This window comes from Aulostomus chinensis, chromosome 3 (genome assembly GCF_037954235.1).
Source record: "Aulostomus chinensis isolate RoL2024-O1b breed Wild chromosome 3, RoL_Achi_v1.0, whole genome shotgun sequence".
In the NCBI taxonomy this organism is placed as follows: domain Eukaryota; kingdom Metazoa; phylum Chordata; class Actinopteri; order Syngnathiformes; family Aulostomidae; genus Aulostomus; species Aulostomus chinensis.
Genome location: NC_141322.1, coordinates 9,454,735 through 9,463,444, shown reverse-complemented (window position 1 = coordinate 9,463,444; position 8,710 = coordinate 9,454,735). Strand labels below are relative to the sequence as shown.

The 8,710-nt window shown below is 41.7% G+C and overlaps 1 protein-coding gene across 1 annotated transcript; it reads left to right on the top strand.

Moving 5' to 3' along the window:
* The first annotated feature begins 1,499 nt into the window (after positions 1–1,499).
* mon1a (MON1 secretory trafficking family member A) lies at positions 1,500–8,613 on the top strand. The gene is made up of 6 exons (XM_086198503.1): positions 1,500–1,808; positions 2,196–2,347; positions 6,104–6,487; positions 6,574–7,339; positions 7,463–7,610; positions 7,997–8,613. Exons 2-6 carry the CDS (start codon positions 2,224–2,226, stop codon positions 8,135–8,137), a joined length of 1,563 nt encoding a protein of 520 aa, XP_086054629.1. The 5' UTR covers positions 1,500–1,808; positions 2,196–2,223; the 3' UTR covers positions 8,138–8,613.
* Positions 8,614–8,710: the final 97 nt, after the last annotated feature.

Genomic DNA, 8,710 nt, shown 5'->3' with positions numbered 1-8,710 from the left:
CAGACCGACAGAGTAGTCCCAAAAATAAACCTGTGAAGACGAGAGGAAAAGAGGGACATGCTAACAGACGGTGAAGCTGTTTACTGTATCGTGTTTGTCATCGATTAAACAAGTGAGACTACGTAGACATTAGGATCTGGGGTCATCATACATTCCGAGGGCTGTGAAGGCAGCACGCCTATCCCAGCGGATAAAAGCACCAAAAGGCGGGGTTCACCCTGGACAGGTTTCCAGTCCATCACATATCGACAAACAACCATTCACACTCACAGTCATACTTGCGGCCAATTTAGAGTATCCAGTTAGCCTAGTCCCCAGTTGCAAGTCTTTGGACTGTGGGAAGAAGCCGGAGTACCCGGAGAGAACCCGTACAGGCACAGGGAGAACATGGAGACTCCACACAGAAAGATCCTGTGCCCGTGCCGGGACTCGAATCCGGAACCTTCTTGCTGTGAGACCACCGTGCAGCCAGCTTTAGATGGATCATTCGTCAAAAAACAAGTGAAAGTGGCCTTCAGCTGCTTAATGTATGCTCTACAGTGCCCTTTCCAGCGTTACCATTATGGTTACTAAGAAATCCTGTAGCTGATTTGGACCTATTGGAACTGAAAATGTTATTTATCAGAAGTGATAAGAATTTGGGCTGTAGTTCCTAGCCTCAAGCTCTGTAAGAAAGAAAGGCTAAGTAATGATCTAGATGTCTATACTGCTGAGTTGGTGGCAATTTTAATGTTTTTCCAATGGGTTGAGAGCAACAAACCCAGGATAGAGTGTTCATTGCTTCAGATTCTGCATCTGCACTGATGAGCATTCAGAGTGCTATGTCTCAGTCAAGACAAGACATTATCTTTGAAATTTTGCAGATGATAAGCAGAATATTAAGTTTTGATATTGTGATTTTTCTCTGGGTCCCTGCTCATTTAGGAGTCAAAAGTAATGAGCTAGCTGATAAGAATGCTAAGAAAATGTGAATCTCCTGAAGTATCTATGGAAATAAGTTTAAGTAAAGATGACATTAAAACCATAGTAAAGTCTAAGTGTAACGTGAAATGGCAAAGTTAATGGGCCAACATCGCTACTGGTAGGAAGTTCTACACTATTCAAAAGTCTGTGGGTGGTGCCAGGCCAACTACAAGAACTACTCATCAGGAAGACATTATCTCCAGGGTGAGGTTTGGGCACACTAGTTTAGCAAGTATCTTATTTCTTTTGAAAAAGCATACTGATGGAAAATGTAATATATTTAATACAGTAGAGACTGTACAGCATGTTATTCAATATTGTACTAGATGTAACCAGGAGCAGCAGCAGCTTATCCACCAGCTTGAATCAGGAAGTGTAGCTTTGAAAATTAACACAATTCTACAGGAAATTTCTTTTGTTTTTAGACTTTTGTTCAATTTCTTGGCGAAGACTGGGTTGACCAGAGGGATTTAGTTTTTTTATATTTTCCGTAGTCTTAGTGCCATAAAATCCTAACTCACACTCCATTTCGGTAGGTGGCGGTAATGCCTTGTTGTTTGCCAACCGTCATAAAATAAACTGGAAAAAGAAGAAGAATCACAAGCCGACGAAGGAGAAGAAGAAGAAGAAGAAGAAGAGCGGAATAAAATAGAAGAAGAAGACTGAGAAGAATGTGGAAGTGACGTTCTTCGTGGAGCGTCTTCAAGGAGCAAGAAGAGGAATGATTGCTGTTCCTATATGGACTCTGCTCTGCTAGCGGCTAAATAGCTAACGTTAGCGGAGTAAAGTTTACCGCGACAGACTGGAGACACGGAGACGGATGTAGACAATTCTGGTGATGGAAGGTAATTTGGAAATAGTTTAGCATAACTTGAGAAAAGCAAGTCCACCTCGCCTTACTTAATTTGTGTTATCTTCGAAATTTAGACATCAACGAGGCCTAAGAAGTTCTGCATCTACTAATCTGACATCTGCATGTGTGTTTTTGTGAGAGATTCGACAAGAGGGCAGAGAACTCTAAAGTCAAACTTGCCTTTCTTCAGGAGAGCCATTTGTTGTCTTCCCTGATATCACAAGATTAATAACTTGAAGTCTTAACGTAAAAATGATAAAAACGTCACCAAGGTGAACTGGTGAACCATGTCATGATAAAATATTGAGCTTGATCTTTATTCAAAGTCTGTGTAATGAACTCGGACCGGTTTCATAAATCTTTTTGTTTGTTCTACCAGGTGTGTGTGTTTGCTTCAAGAGGCAGTAATGGATGGTGAAAGTCAAAGAGCTGCTGTGTCATGGGAGAATGGTACTCTGGCTCCTGTGGACCGCCTCTGGTCAGAGAGAGCAGATAGCCCTACACCAGGTCTGGTTGAGGGAACAGAACCAGGTAAGGATGATCTGCCTTCATGCAGTATTCCGTAGAGAGTCAGGGAGCTTTCACAGCTTCTTTAATTCTTTCTTCTTCTTCTTATGTACTTACTTATTTATTTATATCCAAAACAGAATGGGGGGGGGGGGGTCACTGCAGAATGATTGTCTTTCAGGGGGACTGCAGGCTCATTGAAGTTGTGACATTTTGTCACGACAGAACCACATATTCCCTTGTGCTTATTTATTTTCTATATATACTTTGGTACGTCTGCTAGGTTGAGTACTGAGTAGCATATGTATTTTGGCTCACCCCTTATCTTCAGGCCTGACATATAATGGTTGTAATTATAAGATAATGCTATTACTCGTTTTCAAAATTTAATAAAGTCTAGTTATGATGGGTTTGCTTGAATTTACCCTATTTTTTTTTAATCATCATCCATCAAATCATCACTAATGAAATGTAGCACTAATGTATTACAGATTACATATGTATTACAGTATTTTCAGGCATGACACCCCCCACCCGACCTACCCCTGTTCAAAGAGACATACCCTAGGTAAAGGATTTAACCCTCTGGTACATGCAATCACACCAGTATGATGATTTGTCCCTGTAACATACTGAATGAAACTGTTCCGCTCCTCAGTGAGTAGGTTGTTGCCTTCAACTGCAGCTTCTATCATCAGTGTGTAAAATTTGTGTTTGGATGAGAGGAAAATGTAAGGAACTGGGACAGTGTACTAGTGTCTGAAAGTTATTGAACAAGAATGTAGATTTCTTGCTTAATGACCATTAATAAAAAAGTTGCCATTAATCCAGTAATACTTTATGGTCTCTTTGACTCTGTCTACTGTCAAACATATTTTGGCCTTTTGTGTCCTGCTGACTCATGTCCCACTTGAGTTCGGTTTTCCCTAAATTTGATAAACTGTGACCAGAAGTTTTTGATTTGTTTTTATTGCTCTGAAATATTTTAGCCTATGTAGTTGTAGACTGGACAGCAGTGTAGTAGTCAGCACTGTCTTCTCATAGCCAAGAAATTCAAAACCGGGCCTGGGCACTTTCCCAGGGTGTACCCCACGATCCTCGCAGGAATGTCAAACTCAAATAAACAGTGGGCCAGAATTTAAAAAATTGCTACTAGTCAAGGGCCGGACTGGTTCAGTGTGTTTTGATAACTTACTGAAATGAATTTATTGCACTTATTGAACCTGGAACTAAAAAGGCCTTTAAGTTATTGCTTATTAAACAACACTGACCATTAAATAAATGAAATGAGAAATTAAAATTTGATAAAATGATTTGCTTTCATTTCTTATGGCTCTATCTGCAACTTTTCCAGAGTAAATTCTAGTGAAACTTTTTTTCTACAGGCAAACAACAGCCAGAAAATAATCCCCCCCCCCAAAAAAATTGTCAATTGTCTTGTAGTAGCAAGAGAAAAAAAAATGCAAAAATTAATCTGCATTTAAAAACTGAAAATGCGCTAAGCTTAGTTTGCTGCTCTGCGATGCTCACTTTTCCGAGCCAGATACTTGGTCTCTCATCTTGGATACAAGTTCATCAATGTTTGGGGTTAGGCTCTGAGCTGAGGAAATCCTCAGGATTGAGTGAAGATGTCTATCAGTGAGATGACTCCTGTGCGATGTAACCACTGTGATAATATGACTAAGACAAACTGCTTTACTGACATAACATCAGGTCATGTATAAAACAGTATGTATTTCATGGATTGCAACATCTCATATGGGGTTTATAGACTTGAGTGTCCCTGTGGTTGTTTTTATATTGGGAGGATAAAGCGTGAATTCAAGATGAGACTTGCAGAACACAAACTTGCCATAAGGACTGACAATCCTCAGTATCCTATGGCTCTACATTATAAAGCAGCAGGTCACAGGGACTGTAACTCCCTTAAGGTCACTGGTATTGAACATATTGAACACTCAATAAGGGGTGGAGACAGGTCAAAGAAACTCCTACAAAGAGGAAATGTACTGGATATATACGCTGAAGGTAACACAATAACCTGGGTTGAATGAAGACCTTGATTTCTGTCCTTTTCTGTAATGTTTCCTAAGGGTCTAAAGTTGTTTTGATGACATTGTAGAGTGTATATCAAGTGTGCAGGATCATTTATATTTGCCCTATTGTTAATCCTGCCAAATGTGATGAAGGTATTTGCTTAAAACACCCTCTGGAGGCTGTTTATTGATGCTAGTCATGTGACTTTTTCCTGCCCACACTATGTGACTCTCTACATATGAAAAGCCCAATGTTTCAACCATTTTGTATTTGCATTTTGCCCTAATGAAGGCCTCATGTGGCTGAAATGCATAGACATGTTTTTAACTTAAAGAGCCATGTCTGAATGTCTTTTAACTTTCACCCTTCTGAATGCCTCAGAGTTATTCAGCTGAAAAGCATCGGAGGGTTTTACTTTTTTTACTACTTATCTTCACACCCAGGCAGCACTCCATGCATCCCGTTAAGTGAATGACTCCTGTGTGATGTTTTATTTATCTTCATCAAAGAAAACAGTTGCTCACACAGGTATTTGCTACCAAACATAGAGAGGGTTTGAGCAGCTTGCGTAGCAGCTGTGGCTTTGGGTCGGGGTTGAAACGTGGAAACTCTGCAGCAGCCAGACTCATATTTTGCCTTCAGTTTGTCACTACATTGGAGCTTAGTTTGCTCCATTTGAAGTTTGATGTTGCGCTTTCCACGTCATCTGCAAATGGATTACTGAGAAGTTTGAATCTGCTTTTTTGGGGTTTCAAAATCAGCGAATCGCCGTATGAAGTCAGAACCATGTATGCCGAGCTTTTCAGCAAACTGTGTACTTGGGAAAATGGCGGCAGAAACCTGCTATTTCATAGTTTGACAGCATGGGAAATGGTTCAAGTTTTCTTGCAGCATCTGTGTCTCTCACAGGCACAGCTTGGTTTTAAAAGCCCTCACTGTAGTGTACTTGTCAGTGATGACACAGCCCCGCCCCTGAAGCTGCAGGTTGAGTGCATTAAGGTGGCTGGTGATGTCACACAGAAACTTATTCTGTGGGTCTGTTGTTTCTTTCCCTTTGTTTCCATGAACTCACGGATCTTTTCACACAACTTGAAACATCTTTCCAGCACCTTTTCCTGGCTTAGCCATCACACCTCTGTGTGTAAGGGTAAATCACCATAATCTGAACTGAACTTCTCCAGAAAAGACTTGAACTGGCAGTGACTTATGCCTTTGGCTCTAATGAAATTAACTGCTCATGTTATGGTGTTCATCACATGCTCCATTTTTCAAGGCTTTGCCACACAATGATTCCTGGTGTATGATGCAGTGATAAACTGTCAGCTTACCTGTGAGGTTTTTTTCCTGCATCTTCTGCCATTTCCTGCCCACCAATCCACTCTTTCTGACCACACTTCGCAGGTGCTTCATCTGTCAGCCCCACACGTGTTTCCCACAGCAGCCCCAATTTTACTTACACATCTGGATACCTCTTCAAAGAGATCTTTCCCCATGGTTGTACCTTGTTATCCCAAAAGTTCTTATGTGATGAACAGACTTTAGTTCACTCCTCGGATGTGACCCGCGGGCCTTGAGTTTGAAATGTGCTCTACTGGGTGAGAATTGCTCATGGTGAAGGCTTTTTGTTTATTTTGGCTTTCTTCTTATCATATAATTCAGCCCCCAGATGCACTATTGTTCATTTCTCACACATCCATGCATAATTGAAAAAGCCATTCCCGATGTTTGCTCTTATTCACCCAGGTGCTGGCCAAAAGAGTGCCATGTTTGTCAATGCACAGTCCTTCGAGGATCTGACGGCTGAGGCTGAGGAAGAGGCTCGGAGGGAGGCTGAACTGGACAAATCGGAAGAGTGTACTGAGGAGCTGAGAGCGCTGGTGGGAGAGAAGACCACTGAGGATCAGTGCAACAACAACATATTACCAGACACTCGTACTAAGGAGGAGGATGTGTCTAGTGAGACGTGGAGAAGCCATAAGAAGCACATGTTTGTGCTGAGTGAAGCTGGAAAGCCCATCTATACCCGCTATGGCACAGAGGAGGCTCTGTCCAGCACCATGGGTGTGATGATGGCATTAGTGTCCTTCGTCGAGGCTGAAAAGAATATCATCCGCTCTATACATGCAGGTCAGAATATATTTTGGCAAATACTTCACAATTAAAAATATTTCATGAAGTGTGCTAGATTGAATCTGTACTACTGCTTTTATCAGATGGCTGTAAAGTGGTTTTCCTCACCAAGAGTCCACTGGTCCTGGTGGGCGTGTCTCGTACCTGTCAGTCAGACAAGGATCTGCTGCGGGAACTGCAGTACATCTACTACCAGATTGTCAGCCTGCTCACCCTCACCCAACTTAACCACATCTTCCAGCACAAGCAGAACTATGACCTGCGTCGACTCCTGGCTGGTTCTGAGTACCTCACAGACAACTTGCTGCATCGGCTGGACCGGGACCCTGGCTTGCTGCTAAGTGCCGTTACTTGCCTGCCTTTGGCCAGCTCTGCTCGAGATGTGGTGTCGTCAAGCCTGCAGGCCGCCAAAGCGAAAAACCTTGTGTTTTCTATTCTGATGGCGAGAGACCGCCTGGTTACACTAGTGAGGAAAAAGGACCAGTTTTTGCACCACATAGACTTACACTTGGTCTTTAACCTCGTTGGCTCCTCCTCGTCTTTCCGAGAAGGTGAAGGCTGGACACCAATCTGTCTGCCAAAGTTCAACACCGCAGGATTTTTTCATGCTCATATTTCGTACCTGGAGCCTGCATCTGAGCTCTGCCTCATCTTAGTCTCAACAGACCGAGAAGACTTTTTCAAGATGTCTGACTGCAAGCAAAGGTTTCTGGAGAGGCTGAGTAAGCGCAATGCCTATCAGGCCCTGAGGGAGTCGCTTAAATGTCCTAGCTACTGTGTGGCTGAAGTCGGGATCCCAGAGCTCAGGCACTTCCTTTACAAGTCCAAGAGCTCAGGGCTGTATACCAGGTGGGCCAGATTTTTTCTGAAGTAGTTCTTGTATATCTTTGGGATGTAATTGCAGGAAAGAAATACACCAAGAAAATAATCTCTTAAACATTTATGCCTAAAATCCTGTTTGTCTTGCTCCAGTCCAGAATTTCCTTTGGTGTATCAGTCTGATGAGGAGCAAGAGAGACTCATGGAATTGTACCAGGACCTTCATAGCTGGCTGCACCATCCGACCAGACCACTCCGCTCCTTTTATCGGTGTGGTGAAACTGAAAACCTGCTTGCCTGGGTAAGTGGGGTATTGCCAGAGGTATTGGCTCAATTTTTTTTAGAATAAAGATTACATTTTCCATGTTCTTGCCTCAAAGAGTTTTTAGCAGTTGTCCTCATGAAGTCATACTTTATGAAAGGGCTTGATGGTTCTGTGCTTTATCCTAGCTGTTCCTGTTCTTTGCTCATTTTAAACTGTTCCCGCTTTGATGGATGTAATTCTATACAATGTCAATACCAGGTGCAGAATTATTGATACAGTAGTAATAAAAGCGATACATTACTTTATTTATTTGTCCATGTGATATAGCATTTTGCATGTTTAAACGTAAGGACTTAGCCTGCCAAACTGTCCTTTTACATGTTGCTTATAAAATAGCTATGTTTATCATGCTTTCTGTGCAGGTGACCAGTGGCTTTGAGCTCTACCTCTGCTTGAGTCCACTGGGGACTAAGGCCTTGGCCATTTCTGCTGTAAACAAACTCCTTAAGTGGATCAGGAAGGAGGAAGATCGCCTTTTCATCCTTAGTCACCTCACCTACTGAGGCCTTGCTGCACACTGACTTCATGAAACTAAAATGCTGAAACAGACAGGCCAGGTGATAACAGCTGTGGATGATGCAACCATTAGTATAACTGTCAAAGCTATGCATTCCCTGTGTCTGAGTTCCTCTGCTGTAATTCATATATTTTTGATAAAATTTAATATTCCTGTTTCTTAAATTGAAGCTACATTTAAGTTGGCCAGATTTTTATACATTTTAATTTGATATCATTAGTTCCAGACAAAAACAGCACCATTGCTGGTGTTTTATGTTTTACTTCAACAGGCCTATTAGGCCTCTCTCTTTCTGATGCAGTGACCTCAGTCGTTCTTAAATATCATTTATAACATGAATAAAAAAAACTGGCATTGTTTTTAAAATATCGCAATAAGAATTTATTAAAGAATGAAACCATGCTGTCATATGTTAACAATTGTCTTCCAGTGTTTTTATGATGAACAATGAGCTTCTGTACACTACCATGATGTAACAGACACTCCTCAAAGACGTCTCATGAATTTACTATTACGAGTTATTTGAAAATGTGACAATGTGAAGTAGCGTCTAAGGTTT

Coding starts and splice junctions, on each gene's coding strand:
- mon1a (XM_086198503.1), top strand. CDS start 2,224: ATGGATGGTGAAAGTCAAAGAGCTGCTGTGTCATGGGAGAATGGTACT. Junction 2,348..6,103: donor GGTTGAGGGAACAGAACCAG/GTAAGGATGATC, acceptor TTATTCACCCAG/GTGCTGGCCAAAAGAGTGCC. Junction 6,488..6,573: donor CATCCGCTCTATACATGCAG/GTCAGAATATAT, acceptor TGCTTTTATCAG/ATGGCTGTAAAGTGGTTTTC.